A 17,699-nucleotide genomic window follows, 5' to 3' on the forward strand; every position below is an offset into this window, starting at 1 on the left:
CAGCAGACCCCCAGGGCCAGGACTGAGCAGCCCAGCAACTAGGAATTGCCTAAATCTCCCCTGACGTGGGCATGTTTTCAATATAGACTCCTTTTGTCATACAGTATTCCATATATGACATCCAGACCTTATGAAAGTTGCACAGTATACCCTTAATCTTAAAACAAATCTAGTGATACTGTACATAACTTGACATTTCTTCCATACATTGTGGGTGGATAACCAACCTTCCAATTAATTTTGTATATATATTTTTTTTATTTAACCTTTAGTTAACGAGGTAAAACCCATTGAGGGTTCTCTTGGATAATATAATGTATAAATGTACACCAAGGTAATTCTTTGTAAACCCGACTGAAATGGAGATAGAAACTGAGTTACTACAAAGAAAGTCTTTCAACTGTGAGTTCACCAGGTTTCCAAAACCTTTGCCAGTACAGACAGTTCATAAATTATAGGTCACACAGTTTCTTCTGACAACAGTCTCCAGTATCAACATTTCCATGCAAACAAAAATAGGGAGAAGGGAGAATCTGTAGACATGCTGAGATTAAAGAATTGAGCCAGCCTTCAAGACCACAACATATGCAAATATGTCCCCATTTGTGTTATACACTTCCAGCAGAATAATACAATTTCTGAGTGCATGATATTCAGTTTCACTGGCATATTGTACATTCAATGGATGGTCTTAAACTGCAGTAATTTATGTCTGAGATTATATGAACCTGACGGGGCATTCTAACATATCTGTATACGTTCATCATCATCAATAGCATCTCCCAGGTCTTCCTCACAATTTTTGTTTGACATGTTTTGTGTCATCGGGAAAAACCTCTATCAACCCTTAATACCATTTGGAAATCAACTTTAGAGGTTTGTCAGACTGCCCTAAAATAGCATCTGGCTTGTACAGTGATTGCTGTATAGAGAGAATAAAGTATTGTATCTACAAAAATTCACCTCACAGACTGGTCTTCCCTGGCTGCCTGACTCTGCTGAGACCCCTGTCACCAACTGATCCTACTAAAATGAGGCATGTCAAAGAATTACCTTGGTGTACATTTATACATTATACACTGCTCAAAAAAATAAAGGGAACACTTAAACAACACAATGTAACTCCAAGTCAATCACACTTCTGTGAAATCAAACTGTCCACTCAGGAAGCAACACTGATTGACAATAAATTTCACATGCTGTTGTGCAAATGGAATAGACAACAGGTGGAAATTATAGGCAATTAGCAAGACACCCCCAATAAAGGAGTGGTTCTGCAGGTGGGGACCATAGACCACTTCTCAGTTCCTATGCTTCCTGGCTGATGTTTTGGTCACTTTTGAATGCTGGTGGTGCTTTCACTCTAGTGGTAGCTTGAGACAGAGTCTACAACCCACACAAGTGGCTCAGGTAGTGCAGCTCATCCAGGATGGCACATCAATGCGAGCTGTGGCAAATCAAATCAAATCAAATTTTATTTGTCACATACACATGTTTAGCAGATGTTAATGCGAGTGTAGCGAAATGCTTGTGCTTCTAGTTCCGACAATGCAGTAATAACCAACAAGTAATCTAACTAGCAATTCCAAAATAAAGAATATGTACATAAGGATATATGAATGAGTGATGGTACAGAGCAGCATAGGCAAGATACAGTAGATGGTATCGAGTACAGTATATACATATGAGATGAGTATGTAAACAAAGTGGCATAGTTAAAGTGGCAAGTGATACATGTATTACATAAGGATACAGTCGATGATATAGAGTACAGTATATATGTATGCAAATGAGATGATTAATGTAGGGTAAGTAACATTATATAAGGTAGCATTGTTTAAAGTGGCTAGTGATATATTTACATCATTTCCCATCAATTCCCATTATTAAAGTGGCTGGAGTTGAGTCAGTGTCAGTGTGTTGGCAGCAGCCACTCAATGTTAGTGGTGTCTGTTTAACAGTCTGATGGCCTTGAGATAGAAGCTGTTTTTCAGTCTCTCGGTCCCAGCTTTGATGCACCTGTACTGACCTCGCCTTTTGGATGATAGCGGGGTGAACAGGCAGTGGATCGGGTGGTTGATGTCCTTGATGATCTTTATGGCCTTCCTGTAACATCGGGTGGTGTAGGTGTCCTGGAGGGCAGGTAGTTTGCCCCCGGTGATGCGTTGTGCAGACCTCACTACCCTCTGGAGAGCCTTACGGTCGAGGGCAGAGCAGTTGCTGTGTCTGTCAGCGTAGTGTCCAGAGCATGGAGGCGCTACCAGGAGTACATCAGGAGATGTGGAGGAGGCCGTAGGAGGGCAACAACCCAGCAGCAGGACCGCTACCTCCGCCTTTGTGCAAGGAGGAGCAGGAGGAGCACTGCCAGAGCCCTGCAAAATGACCTCCAGCAGGCCACAAATGTGCATGTGTCTGCTCAAATGGTCAGAAACAGACTCCATGAGGGTGGTATGAGGGCCCGACATCCACAGGTGGGGGTTGTGCTTACAGCCCAACACCGTGCAGGACGTTTGGCATTTGCCAGAGAAAACCTGATTCACACTGAGCACATGTGACAGACGTGACAGAGTCTGGAGACGCCGTGGAGAACGTTCTGCTGCCTGCAACATCCTCCAGCATGACCGGTTTGGCGGTGCGTCAGTCATGGTGTGGGGTGGCCGCACAGGCCTCAATGTGCTCGCCAGAGGTAGCCTGACCCCCATTTGGTACCGAGATGAGATCCTCAGACCCCTTGGGAGACCTCCTAATGGAAGACAATGCTAGACCTCATGTGGCTGGAGTGTGTCAATAGTTCCTGCAAGAGGAAGGCATTGATGCTATGGACTGGCCCGCCCGTTCCCCAGACCTGAATCCAATTGAGCACATCTGGGACATCATGTCTCGCTCCATCCACCAACGCCACTTTGCACCACAGACTGTCCAGGAGTTGGCGGATGCTTTAGTCCAGGTCTGGGAGGAGATCCCTCTGGAGACCATCCGCCACCTCATCAGGAGCATGCCCAGGCATTGTAGGGAGGTCATACAGGCACGTGGAGGCCACACACACTACTGAGCCTCATTTTGACTTGTTTTAAGAACATTACATCAAAGTTGGATCAGCCTGTAGTGTGGTTTACCACTTTAATTTTGAGTGTGACTCCAAATCCAGACCTCCATGGGTTGATAAATTTGATTTCCATTGATCATTTTTGTGTGATTTTGTTGTCAGCACATTCAACTATGTAAAGAAAAAAGTATTTAATAAGAATATTTCATTCATTCAGATCTAGGATGTGTTATTTTAGTGTTCCCTTTATTTTTTGAACAGTGTATTATCCAAGAATGTAATCAATGGTTCAATAATTGAAATGACCATTATTCCCAGATCCCAGGCTGTAACTTTAATCTTAAACTGCTACTGTAGGTCTACCCATCAATTCAAGATGGAACTTTGTATCATTCACTGAATATAATGGAAAATTCACTTGAGCTCCGTACACTGGTCTTCCCTGGCTGTCTGACCCTGCTGGGACCCCTATCACCATCTGATCCTGCTGGGACTCTTGTCACCATCTGATCCTGCTGGGACTCTTGTCACCATCTGATCCTGCTGGGACCCTTGTCACCATCTGATCCTGCTGGGACCCTTGTCACCATCTGATCCTACTAAGACATGATGAGCATAGTGTTGTGTACTGACTGCACTAGAGGGCTGCATTCCCGCGGGAAACCTGCTGGACATGCAGGTCTCGACAGAGATGGTTTCAGCACGACTCACAAGTCCTCAACTGGCAGCTTCATTAAATAGTACCCGCAAAACACCCGTCTCAACGTCAACAGTGAAGAGGCGACTCTGGGATGCTGGCCTTCTAGGCAGAGTTGCAAAGAAAACTGGCCAATAAAAAGAAAAGATTTAGATGGGCAAAAGAACACAGACACTGGACAGAGGAACTGCACCCCGAGTCGCCTCTTCACTGTTGACGTTGAGACTGGTGTTTTGTAGGTACTGTTTAGTGAAGGTGCCAGTTGAGGACTTGTGAAGGCATCTGTTTCTCAAACTAGACACTAATGTACTTGTCCTCTTGCTCAGTTGTGCACCGGGGCCTCCCACTCCTCTGTCTATTCTGGTTAGGGCTAGTTTGCGCTGTTCTGTGAAAGGAGTAGTACACAGCGTTGTACGGGATCTTCAGTTTCTTGGCAATTTCTCGCATGGAATAGCCTTCATTTCTCAGAACAAGAATAGACTGATGAGTTCCAGAAGAAAGTTATTTGTTTCTGGACATTTTGAGCCTGAAATGCTGATACTCCAGATACTCAACTAGTCTAAAGAAGGCCAGTTTTATTGCTTCTTTAATCAGAACAACACTTTTCAGCTGTGCTAACATAATTGCAAAAGGGTTTTCTAATGATCAATTCGCCCTTTAAAATGATACATTTGGATTAGCTAACACTACGTGCCATTGGAACACAGGAGTGATGTTTGCTGATAATGGGCCTCTGTATGCCTATGTAGATATTCCATAAAAAATATGCCATTTCCAGCTACAATAGTCATTTAAAACATTAACAATGTCTATACTGTGTTATTTTAATGGACAAAAATGTGCTTTTCTTTCAAAAACAAGGACAAAAATAACATTGTGGGACTGCGGTTGAGTTTGGGACCAGTTCTTGCGGTTGCAGGTGGGAGTCGGTGTCACGCCCTGACCTGAGATATCTCTGATTTCTTTATATTTTGGTGGATACTAGGGTGGATACTCAAGTTTTTATCTAGGGGTTTTGTATTGTCTAGGAGTTTTGTATTGTCTAGGGTTTTTGTATGCCTAGGGTTTTGTAGGTCTAGGTATTTGTATGTTTATGGTGGCCTGATATGGTTCCCAATCAGAGGCAGCTGTTTATCGTTGTCTCTGATTGGGGATCATATTTAAGTAGCCATTTCCCTTTGGTGTTTGTGGGTTCTTGTCTACAGTAAGTTGTCGTTGTGCACTTCAGTAGCGGCACGGTTCGGTTGTTCTTTATTGTTTTTGTTCGACGCTCATATAATAAATAGAGAATGTACGCATACCACGCTGCACCTTGGTCTCATCATTACAACGAACGTGACAGTCGGACAGAAAGCCAGCAGGTGTGGGCTTGACCTCTACTGTGCACCATGACAGTGAAGCCTGTAATGATATTGCTGTTTATTACTGTGCCATTGTGAAAAGTAGGGAATTAGCTTGGGAAACTGACAGATCAATACGTTTCATCGTTTGATTCAGATTTAGTTTGATTGAGGCAGAAATAATAGCTAATGTAAGCCAACTTTTAGCCAGCGCTCTCTCTAATGGTACATCAACTGGCGAAAGCTTGCCAAGTTCATTTACTTCTGAAATGTGACAAAACAAAGGCTACAAAACATGTCCATACAAACATCTGCTGGTAGATAGCAATATGAGGTGGCTATTATTACTATCTGACAGGTAACTAGAGGCTAGAGTTGATCAGGCTGTGATAGCTACTCACTAGCATAGCTTATTCATTCACCTATTCATTCACCTCAGTCGAGAGGGTATGAAACATTAGCTAACTTTACTTGCAGGTTACAATACTAGCTCAGCACTGCGAATAAACACTAGTTTAGTTTTTTCTGTTAAGTTAAACAGCAGTTACCTTGCCAGATACATCAGTCAACTAAAGAGTAGCCAGTTTCTATTTATTTTACAAGCCGGTGAACGAGCGCAACACATACACTGAACTATGCTCAACTCTCCCGTGCTAGTGCAGCCAGCCTTCCAGAAGTTTTGCCTTCACACAGCCCGTCAGCCCGCTGTCAAGAGTGGCCCTAAATCCAGTCGGATAAACACCCAAAACAGCCTACCCCACCGCTGCCTTGTTTTGTATGACATTCCAATAATAAAACTGAGGAGGACAAAAATGCAAATTCAGAATTTGGGGGACATGTCCTGTCCGTCAGTCGTATTGCTTGGGGATAGAAGCTGTTCAAGAGCCTGTTGGTGTCAGAGTTGATGCACTGGTACCTCTTCCCATGCAGCAGCAGAGAAAATAGTCCATGGCTTGTGGTTGGAGTCTTTGACGATTTTCCGGGCCGTCTTTTCACACAACCTGATATAGAGGTCCTGGATGGCAGGGAGCACAGCCCTAGTGATGTACTAGGCTGTCCGCACAATCCTCTGTAGTGCCATGCGATTGAGGGCGGTGTTATTGCCATACCAAGCAGTGATGCAACCAGTCAATGTACTCTCAAGGTACAGCTGTAGAAACTTTTCAGGATTTGAGGTCCCATGACAAACTTTTTCAAGTCTTCTTCATGACTGTGCGTGTGTGTTTTGACCATTTTTAGTCTTTAGTGATTTGGACATTGAGGAAGTTGAAGCTGTCTACCTGCTCCACTGACGCCCCTTCAATGTGGATGGGGCATGCTCGCCCCACCATTTCCTGTAGTCCAAGGTCAGCTCCTTGGTCTTGCTGATGTTGAGGGAGACGTTGTTGCTCCGGCACCACACTGCAAGGTCACTGACCTCCTCCCTGTAGGCTGACTCATCGTTGCGGGTGATCAGGCCTACCAACTTCGTGTCGTCAACTTGATAATGGTTTTGGAGTTGTGCGTGGCCACACAGTTTTTGGTGAACAGTGGGGACCCCTGTGTTAAGGGTCAACGTGGCGGAGTTGATGTTGCCTACCCTCACCACCTGGGGTCAGCCCGTCAGGAAGTCCAGGATCCAGTTGCAGAGGGAGGTGTTCAGACCCAGAGTCCAAAGCTTGGTGCCGAGCTTGGAGGGGACAATGGTGTTGAACGCTGAGCTGTAGTCAATGAACAGCATTCTCACATAGGTATTCCTCTTATCTAGATGGGTGAGGGCAGTGTGGAGAGCAATTGAGATTGCGCCGTCTATGGATTTGTTGTGGCGGTATGCAAATTGGAGTGGGTCTAGGGTGGCTAGAATGGAGGAGTTAATGTGTGCCATAACCAGCCTCTCAAAGCACTTGATTACAGAAGTGAGTGCTACAGGGTGGTATTCATTGTGGCATGAAGCCTTAGAGTTCTTAGGAACAGGAATGATTGTGGCCATCTTAAAACATGGGGATTACAGACTAGGACAAGGAGAGGTTGAAAATTACCATGAATATGCCTGCAAGCTGTTTTGCGCATTCTCTGAGAATGCGCCCTGGAACTACTGTCGGCCTTGCAGGTGTTGACCTGATTAAAGACCCTTCTCACGTCAGACTCGGAGAGTGAGATCACCCAATCCTCTGGGTCGGTGATGGACCCGGCTCAACATTGTTGTTGTCAAAATTAAATGCATTTAGTTTGTCTGGTAGAGAGGCATTGTTGGGCAGATCACGTTTGGGTCTTCCTTGCAATCCGTAATGGATTGTAGCCCCTGCCACATGCCTCCGGCGTTGGAGCCTGTGTAATATGACTTCACATTTTTCCTATATTGTCCTTTTGCTAGTTTGACTCTGCAGAAGTCATAGTGGGCCTTCTTGTATTTATTCCTGTTTTTGGCGGTAGCTTAAACTATGATTGCAAAAGAGATTCATGTCACAATTGCACTGAAACTCCAATGAAACATATGTCTTTCTGATATGTTTGATGCCTTTTTTCTGCCTAGGTTTGTCAAATGATCTCAGACACAGCCAGACACAAGCTGCTGGTGCTTTCAGGACAATGCTTTGAAGACACAGGAGAGCTGATTCTGCAGTCCGGCTCATTCTCTTTCTTCAACTTCATAGATATATTCACAGACCCCGAGGTGAGTCAAATTGAGCAAATTGTTTGCTAAACAATTACTATACAATTATAAATGTATAGTTTGTAATACAATTCTTAATCTGCTGAAGTTTACTGACCTATCAATGAGCAACCGTCATCAATACATCAGATACAATACAATACATTTGTCATCTGTTATCTGTCCTAATTGTGTTAATAAATATATTCTGTTTGATCAAACAGTCATGATTTTTATCTCAAGTCTAGAAATATCTCTCTCTTCCCCAGATTGGTGAATTGCTCATCACTATTCACCCAGCAAACAAAGCAAGCCTAGCCCTCTACTGCCCTGAGCAAGGCGACTGGAAAAATTCAAACCTGGACAAACACAACCTACAAGATTTCATCAACATGAAGCTCAACTCACCCTTGATACTCCCAGAGATGGAAGGTCTCTCAGAGTTCACAGAATACCTGTCGGAGTCAGTAGAAATCCCATCGCCATTTGACATGTTGGAGCCACCAACCTCTGGTGGTTTCCTGAAGCTCTCAAAACCATGCTGCTACATCTTCCCCGGCGGCCGCGGCGACTCAGCCCTCTTTGCGGTGAACGGGTTCAACATGCTTATCAACGGGGGCTCTGACCGTAAGTCCTGCTTCTGGAAGCTGGTGAGACACCTAGACCGGGTAGACTCCATCCTCCTGACCCACATCGGGGATGACAACCTGCCTGGCATCAACAGCATGCTCCAGAGGAAGATGGCTGAGCTGGAGGAAGAGCTGTCCCATGGATCCCAAGCTACCGGCGACTGGGTGAAGAACCTCATATCCCCAGACATTGGAGTTGTGTTCTTGAACATTCCTGAGAATATAGGGAAGCCTTCTGAACCCAACTTCAGGGTGAGGAGAAACATTGAAGAGGTGGCACAAACTCTCCATTACCTGAGCAAGCTGAATCTGAGGCCCGAGCCTCTGCAGAGGCCGGTCGGGAACACAATCGAACCCATCATTCTGTTTCAGAAGATGGGTGTGGGGAAGCTTGAGATGTATGTGCTTAGCCCATCAAAGACCAGCAAGGACCTGCAGCACTTTATGAAGCAGTGGACAGGTAGTGAGAAAGACAAAGCCTCTGTTCTTCTGCCCAATGGAAAAGAATCAGAGCTCCCAATCTCTTACATGACCTCAATATCTTCATTGATCGTGTGGCACCCATCAAACCCTTCAGAGAAGATAGTGCGAGTTCTTTTCCCTGGAAATGCCACTCAGTATCACATTCTTGAAGGTTTGGAAAAACTAAAACACTTGGACTTTTTGAAGCAACCAGTTGTCACTCAGAAAGAGCTATCTTCTAACTTGGCTCCAGCCTTGAAGCAGGCAAAGTTGAAACATAAAACTGACAGCAAGGAGAGTCTGAAGTCAGTCTCAAGGCCATCACCAAGCAAAAGTTTCAAGAAAGAGTCAAAGGAGGAAGCTCCAGAGAAGGCAAAGACAGACGCAGAATCAGCTCGAGAAAAGATCCAAAAATTTGAGAAAAAAGAGAAACCTTTGGTGAAAAAGGAGAAAGCGAAGGCACCGGAAAAAGAAGTGAAGGCTAAAGCAGAGCCGACACATGAAACTCCAGAAAAGAAGAAGCCTGAAATTAAACCAAAAGCTCTTAAGGAGAAGATTATCAAGAAAGAACCCAGGAAGTCTGTAGAAAAGAAAAATGATGAAAAGGAGGTAAAGAAAGAAGTAGCGAAGGAAGATGAGAAGCTAACATCTAAAAAGGAGGAAACACCCAAAAAGGAACAGAGGCAAGAAACACCCAAAAAGGAACAGAAGGTAAACAAAGAAGAGGTAAAGAAAGACATTTTAAAGAAAGACAAAGATTTCAGGAGAGATTCCCCAATGAAGGTAAGGAAGGAAGAGAAAAAGGAGCAAAAGAAAGAAGATCTAAAGAAAGACATAAAGAAGCCATCCAAGGATGTAAAAAATGCTTCATCTGCACTAGGTGAAGGGAAAAAACTTGCACCAAAACCAAAACCTCTGAAAAAAGATGACACTACAAAGAAAGACTTTGGAAGCCCTTTTAAGTCCAAGGGGAAACCAAAAGTCACCAAGAAGGACACCAAAGCCACAGATGCTAAATCTGCTGCTGCAGGAGCTGCAGCTGTCACAGCGGGAGTGGTAGCCGCCACTTGTGCTGCGGAGGTCCTTGAGACAGAAAGAGCCACGATGTCTTCTCCAGAGGACCTCACCAAGGACTTTGAGGAGCTCAAAGAAGAGGAGATCGTTCAGGAGGAAGAGCCAGTGGTGGTCCACAGAGAGGCCCTCCTGCACTCTAAGGAGTCTCCTGAAGCAGAAGAGTCTCTGGATGAGGGGATCACAATCACTGAGCATGAAGGAGAAAGCAGGGAGACCCCAGAGGAACAGGAGCATAAAGGCAAGTTGAGTGGCAGCGGCAGTGAGAAGTTTGAAGATGAGGGAACTGGGCTAGATTATGAAAAGAAGGGAGAGACAGAAGAGGTCCATGAGCCAATGAGAAGGGAAATGGACAAGCATATACATGCTGAGGATAGTGAAGACAAGGACTCTGAGGATGAGGGTGCGGATGCAGACCAATATGTAAGAGATCATAACAGAAATGAAAGAGAAGTACAGAAGCTGGGTCTGTCTGTGACACACCCTCACATAACATCTGAGCCTCTCTCTCCGGCTGCATCTATTCATGATGAGACCCTTCCAGCTGGCTCCGACGATGACGAAGTAGCCTCAGATGATGAGAACCGAGACGAGGCATACACTGCTACATCTGGCCACACCCAGTCAACTATTGAGATCTCCAGTGTGCCTACTCCAATGGATGAAATGTCCACTCCAAGGGACATTATGAGTGATGAAACCACTAACGATGAGACAGAGGATTCTCCCTCTCAGGACATGGCCAGGTTTGGAGGAACCACGTTAGGAGACTTTGAGAGGAAGAGGCTGTCTCCGCTACAGGACGGCCCAGAGTCAGACCATTCAAAGAGTAATGCCACTGAAGGCAGGGACTACCACGCTTCTGCGTCCACAATATCTCCACCATCGTCACTGGAAGAGGACAAAGAGGAAGGATTCAAGTCAGACAAATTTGGTCTTGATTCGGCAAGACTCAGCTCTGCACTCTCCACTACTTCTCCTCTCATACGGTCCCCTTCAGCTCCCAAAGGAACCTTTGACTCATACCCATCTGGATTCGCTGTACCAATTGAGCTGTGCACAACACTTTCAGGATCATCAAAGGCAGCAGCAGGGTCTTCCACCAGCCCCGATGACAAGACATTGGAAGGAACCACCTCACCTCATTCCTCTGGTCACACACCTTACTTTCAGTCTCCTGTGGATGAGAAGTATGGCTCTATACCACCTGCAAATGACCATGGTCCTGTAATCGTAGAGGTTACGGGTGACAAAGAGGATTCCATCAGGGTCAGCCCCATGGATGACCCAATTCCAGACCACACCTCACCTGTAGAGAAGGTGCTCTCCCCAATGAAGAGCCCACCACCAGTAAGAGGAAAGTCACACTTTGATTTAGATCAAATGTTAACAATACACTTGAGTCAAGATGAGAAGAAAAATGGAGCTAGAGACAGTAACTCAGTCTCATCCACAAACCCCTTCGCAGGTTTCAAAGAGGAGAGTAAAATGTCGATCTCAGAGGGAACCACATCTGATAAATCGGGCAGCCCTGTTGATGAGGCTGTAGCAGAGGACACTTTTTCACACGTCGCCTCGGCTTCCACCACCTCACTGGCCACCAGCTCATTCCCAGAGCCTACGACAGATGACGTTTCCCCTGCTCTCCACGCTGAAGCCGGCTCCCCTCAATCAACGGAGGTGGAGGACTCCTTGTCTGTCTCTGTGGTTCAGACTCCAACCCCCTTCCAGGAGGCAGAGATCTCTCCCAAGGGGGACAGCCCCAGGCCCATGTCAATCTCTCCAGACATCTCACCAAAGACGGCCAAATCAAACACACCAGTACAGGAGCCCAAATCCCCGGAACATTCGACCATGTCATTTGGTCAGGAGTCCCCTGACCACTCATTAGCCCTGGACTTCAACAAACAGTCTCCAGAGCACACCTGTGCAGGCAGCTTGCGTGCCACGGAGAATGGGCCAACAGAGGTGGACTACAGCCCGTCAGAGGACAATGATTTGAGACCCGCTGAGCAGTGCCCACCCACTATGGACAAGCCTATGCTCTTCAAAGAGAATGACTCAAGTCACGCCACCTCTGTGTCTCCTTCAGATGCATCCCAATCCACCCCCTCGACCACTACACATTGTCAGATGAGGGAAATGTCACCTGTCTTAGCCCAGCAGATGGACAAATCCCCTGCCATCCCCTCTTCATCCTCCTATGCTTGCTTCACACAGAAAACAGAGATGTCTCTGGGAGCAGAAACTAATCCCTTCAAATGTGGAGATTCCAAATCCCCTGTCAGTCCCAAGGTTCCCTCCCCATCCTACCTTCCACTCTCCTCAAACCTCTCTGACTATCAGAAGTGTGCAGGTGGCTCCAAGGATCCAGACTCCTCCAAGAAGAGCCCTTCTTCTGGTTCCAGAACAGATGTTGACCTATGCTTGGTCACTTCCTGTGAATACCGACACCCTAAGACAGAGCTGTCCCCCTCCTTCATAAACCCCAGTCCCCTGGAGTACTTCATGAATGAGGAGAACCCTCTGGAGGAAGAGAAGCCCCTGGCTAAGTCAGATGGAGGACCTCCACCCCCCAGCAGTAAACTACACGCTAAGCAATGTGAAGAGACTCCACCAACCTCCATCAGTGAATCTGCCCCGTCCCAGACAGATTCGGATGTTCCCCCTGGGACTGAGGAGTGCCCTTCAATTACCGCAGATGCAAACATAGACTCTGAGGATGATTCTGAGACACTTCCCACTGACAGAACCCTAACGTACAGACAAGCAGATCCTCCTCCCATGGCCCCCAGGGACTCTGCTCCGTCTCCAGCCCACCCAGATGTCACCATGGTGGATCCGGAGGCCGACAAGCCACCCCCTGACGACAACAAAAAGACCAAGGACAAGGACTCAAAGGCAGAGGGAGCTGAGAAAGCTAAGAAGAAGAAGCTCACCAAGACCAAGTCCTCCTCTCCGGCCAGAAAGACTGGGCTCTCAAAAGTAAAGGATTCAAAAGTAATAGCCTCTCCCAAAAAGAGTGCAGGAGAAGGGAAAGATGCCAAAAATGCCACCAATACCTCTGCTTCAAGGGGTGTGAAAAGTGCTACATCAGGTAAGACCTGGTACTCATCACTCATCTTTTCATACTTAATCATGTGTTTAGATCCTTTGCTTCTTTTTCTGATAAAAAAACAAACAAGTTTAAGGTTTAAGCGCTATTTGCCTCGGTATAGTTTCACATTTCTTTCATCCATGATGCACGTTGATTTTCTAACATCTCTGTCTCAGGTTCAGGTAGTGGAAAGGCGGCAGCGGCAATGCCCGTACCCAACTGCCCTCCCACATACATGGACCTGGTTTACATCCCAAACCACTGCAGCGCCAAGAATGTGGATGCAGAGTTCTTCAAATGGGTCAGGTCCTCCTACTATGTAGTCAGTGGCAATGACCAGACGGCCCGGGAGCCCAGCAAAGCTGTCCTGGACTCACTGCTGGAGGGCAAAGCCACGTGGGGAAACAACATGCAGGTACAGGGAGACAGTCAAAATCTATCCGAATTAACTGTGTTATAATGCCATAGTATCAGAAAGATAGAGATGATAGACAAGGCTTAAAAAGTGTACATAGAGGAAAAATAATATATACCTGTATATATTTGCCTTTTAGAGCGGAACCAAACAAAGCTCTGAGTTTTTGAAAAATAGTATTCAAACCCTAACCTCTTTTCCCTGTTGGCAGGTGACCCTGATCCCGACCCATGACTCAGAGGTGATGAGGGAGTGGTACCAGGAGACTCACGAGAAGCAGCAGGACCTGAACATAATGGTGCTGGCCTCCAGCTCCACCGTGGTCATGCAGGATGAGTCCTTCCCCGCCTGCAAGATAGAGCTGTGAACCTGATCCCGGGACTCGTTCCATTCCAAATTATGAGTTTCTTCTTCCCTTCATTTCTCCCTTCACTGGAGTGTGCACTCCATTGACATTCCAAGATGCACTTTCAGAGTGAGGGGACTGATGGAAGGAAGGGGTCGTAGTCATTTAGATTGGAACAACCCTCTGGACTCTCCTGATCAAAGGATCTAGTAACCGAGAGATCTAGTGATCAAGTGGATCATGTTGTTAGTGGTATCTTTGAGTTGGGGTGAGGGATGACGTAGACATAAGAGTATAAACCACGTAAACACGTCATTTAAACAAAGGATCTTTGACAACATTAATGAACAATGCATAGCTTACATTACAATTATGTTTGAGTTTGAAATGACAACCACAAATGTAATTGTCCACAATACTCAAACAAACTATCTCACACAAGTTAGCATCAGCTTTGTGGAACACTTTGAATAAGGAATGATGTTATAATAATATCCGGTATGCATGAAATATATGACCTAAACCAGTGTGGAGAACATGAAGAGAAGGTCCCATCGTATATATTGGTGCTCTTGACGTAGATTTATTTATTCAGAAAACTCTCTTTCCCATGAGCACCAATTATATATGTATCAAGTAACATATAGATAGAAGAATCCATGAGAATACACTTGTTCATACTGGGGGAAAAAATAGGTCTGACAATAATAAAAAATAGATATGATGAAATTAATTTATCCTCAAGGTTGGGACTACCAATTTAAAAGTCAAAATTCTTCTGGTACATGCTGACAACTTAGATATTGGGTGTGATAGTTTAATAGGTCATCAAGCAGTCTCAATCCACTGATTACATCTCTGTCCATAAAAAGAACTAATATATAAGATTGATTTAACCCAGCTGCGTACACCAAAGGATTGAGGAGAACTCATTTAAGTTATTGCCTTAGGAAGTGAATTGAATGTAAAAGATTGATGCACTGAGGACAAATAGAAGGCAGCATAAACTTAAAATAAAATAAAACAAGTTTGTCCCCAACTATCAGATATCTGTCTCTATCTGTATAGAGCTAGTTTCGTTTGACACTGCAGTGACGGAGTATGAAGAAATACATAGAGCAAGTTCAAGTTCAACTGCACTGAGGGGCCTGTGGATCATGTTAACTGTCTTATTCCATTGCGACTATTTTGAGAACAATACAATTCTAGTAAAGATGTATCCATTCGTTGCGTATCCATTCTGTTTGCGCAAAATATTGTTGATTGTTTTTCCCATTAGTTAATAATGGGCGCCATGATTTTAAACATTTTATCTCAGTGTTTTTAAAAGTTGTTATTTATTCATTTTAAATGTATACAATTCAGTATAAAAATAATGACCTTCTTGCGGGAGAATTGTTTAATGCAAGGTCAAATGTGCATAACAAATAAGTAGAACTTGTTGGCCAAATGTCAAATATGTTTCTTGACCAATTGAATTTGAAAAACGCTGTTTCAAAATGATATCTGTAACGTTCAGAAAGATTCAGAAATGGTCTGCTAACGTTTGTGTTGTACTGATTTCAATAGAACTCTATGTACTGTACTCTCCTGCTCAGTCCGTCCTGCAGCCTTTTGTGTCAACCACAAATGGAGCCCTAGCGACTGTTTGAATGTGCCACAATATGTTCCGGCTTGTGAAGCTTTCCTAAGCTTAGAATTGTTTTTATTTTTTAACACTGTACTATAATTATATATAGCTTTGTGGCAGGGTGACTGGCCAAAAGAAATGTGCATGAGTAATGTAAAATATACCAAGTATTTTTAGTCTTTTTATGGCCCTTAACTGCCAAAAGAACAATGCAAGGCTGTGCTAATTAATATAAGACATACCCCACTGGGGACAGACGTCGGTTCAGCGTCTTTTGATTTACATTTGGATTAGTCTTCAAACTATTGTGAATTCAACATGAAATCAACAAAAAGTGTTGACATGATTAGATTTAGATTCAAAGTTGGGTGTAAAAAATTGTCAATTCGCTTATGTTGATTACTTTTTGCAAATCCAATCAGTTTTTCACATTGATTCAACGTCATCACATTGAATTTAATTTTTTAAATGTTGTGGAAATAAATGTTGATTCAACCAGTTTTTGCCCAGTGGGAGGTACATTAATAGTTGGTTGTCTTTGGGGTGTTGCCTGCTACGCCATTATGGCATGGAGTGAAAAGTGAAACGAGCGGCCCCATCCTCTGACTATGTTGGCCGTTTTAAGGTCTTTAAATCTGCTCCATCATAGTCCATGGCCCTGTAGCTACTCAAAGAGGACGTATAGAACCTCGGCCAACCACAGGTCTGTAGAAAAATATATATGGCAGTACCTCTGCTAAAATCGCTATGAGTCAGGTAAAGCGCTGTATAGATACGCCTTGAGAAGAGTAGAACATGGGGGAGAGTGACTGTTTTGGGTGTGAGTTCCAGGTGTGAAAGACAAAAACATTTAAAAGCCAGGACAAATAATAAGAAATGTAGCGCGAAGCCATGAACAGAACAATAGAAAACTCCAACCGCACACGTCAACCACAAATGACCGTGCCTATTTGGATGCCATGAACATACAACCATCCTTTACTCAGAACAAACGGTCACTGTTAGGTGAAAACTCACAATGTAGACAAGTTAGTACAGTCAACCAACCAGAGGCAGGGACTTAGTTACTGTCTCCATGGCAACACAATTATCCAGTGGTCCTGTACAGCTCTGCAACAGGAACCTTTAACCATAAACATAACCATTCTGCAGTTCAACTACAAACTATAGTGACAGACAGACCACGCACACCACTCTTTCTTGACCTTTCCTCACGCTACTGCTTTATTGTATTCCTTGGTTTCTATAATCCCTGTAATCTCTCTATCTTTCTCTCTTTTGGATGATTGTTAATACTGTCTGCAGCCTTGTGATATAAAATTGTCTCGTGATCTCTGCATCCTCCCTCTCGTTTTCCAGACTCATACCTAATGTAGCGGTTAGTTTCAAGTGAAAGTATTACTTAGTGCTTTTCTGATATTTGCGTGCAGTATCTCCTCTCCCCTCCTATAGGACATTTGATGTAAAGGGCACAACTATTAAAAAGGAAACCTACAAAAAGAACCACAATAAACTCATGTTGTGGAGAATCATGAATGTGTGTATTGGTGTCCTTCTTTCCTGAATGAATGTACAATTATCAGTCAAAAGTTTGGACACACCTACTCCTTCAAGGGTTTTTCTTTCTTTGTACTCATTTCTACATTGTAGAATAATAGTGAGGAACAGAGAGAAGGGAGGAGAGATTGAAGGGAGGAGAGACGGAGATGAGGGAGGAGAGATTGAAGGGAGGAGAGACGGAGATGAGGGAGTGGAGAGATTGAAGGCCCAGGAAGTCAACCTGTTTGTCACACTGGTTATAACCACTGGGATGGATAGGGGTGCTAGTCTAGGCTGCAGCCCTTCTTGAGACACACATTGTCCCATGAGGAACATGTTGTGCAGAGTTTTAGGCAATGAGGGTGTGAGAAGCATGATAATGTAATAATTTAACTTCAGCTGAAAATGTAAACAAAACTGAAAAAGGTTAAACAAGCCATCAACAATCAATATTATTGAAACTGATGGAACAAATAATCAACTAACCATTACGATAAACTAGACTATGGGCATTGCACTCGCAGGTGGTCTATAGAGTTTTTAAGGTGCCCTTTCCCATGGCAGCATCATTACCAGCAGCACGTTAATGTGTGTCTGTCTGTTTGGGCCACAAGAACACATGTTCAGTTTGGAACAGGTTGGAACAGAGGCTTAATGAGCTAGTTACAGGGGAAGGTTATCACTGTAACCCCTCCAGATTGACACAACCACACACTCACGCTCACAAGAACACACACATAACACTTGTAACTCCTCTAGATGACATGAATTACTCATAAGTGCTGATGGGGAATT

General features: G+C 44.4%; 1 protein-coding gene across 1 annotated transcript in view; it reads left to right on the plus strand.

Moving 5' to 3' along the window:
* The window catches only part of LOC109874106 (microtubule-associated protein 1B), a 65,317-nt gene extending 48,416 nt beyond the window's left edge, over positions 1-16,901 (plus strand). The window contains exons 4-7 of the mRNA XM_020465882.2: positions 7,596-7,736; positions 7,985-12,974; positions 13,151-13,389; positions 13,601-16,901. Coding sequence (XP_020321471.1) covers positions 7,596-7,736; positions 7,985-12,974; positions 13,151-13,389; positions 13,601-13,756 — 5,526 coding nt within the window. The 3' untranslated portion in view covers positions 13,757-16,901. The remainder of the gene's footprint in view (positions 1-7,595; positions 7,737-7,984; positions 12,975-13,150; positions 13,390-13,600) is intronic.
* Positions 16,902-17,699: the final 798 nt, after the last annotated feature.

The sequence above is a fragment of the Oncorhynchus kisutch genome, linkage group LG29, assembly GCF_002021735.2.
Source record: "Oncorhynchus kisutch isolate 150728-3 linkage group LG29, Okis_V2, whole genome shotgun sequence".
NCBI classification, from domain to species: domain Eukaryota; kingdom Metazoa; phylum Chordata; class Actinopteri; order Salmoniformes; family Salmonidae; genus Oncorhynchus; species Oncorhynchus kisutch.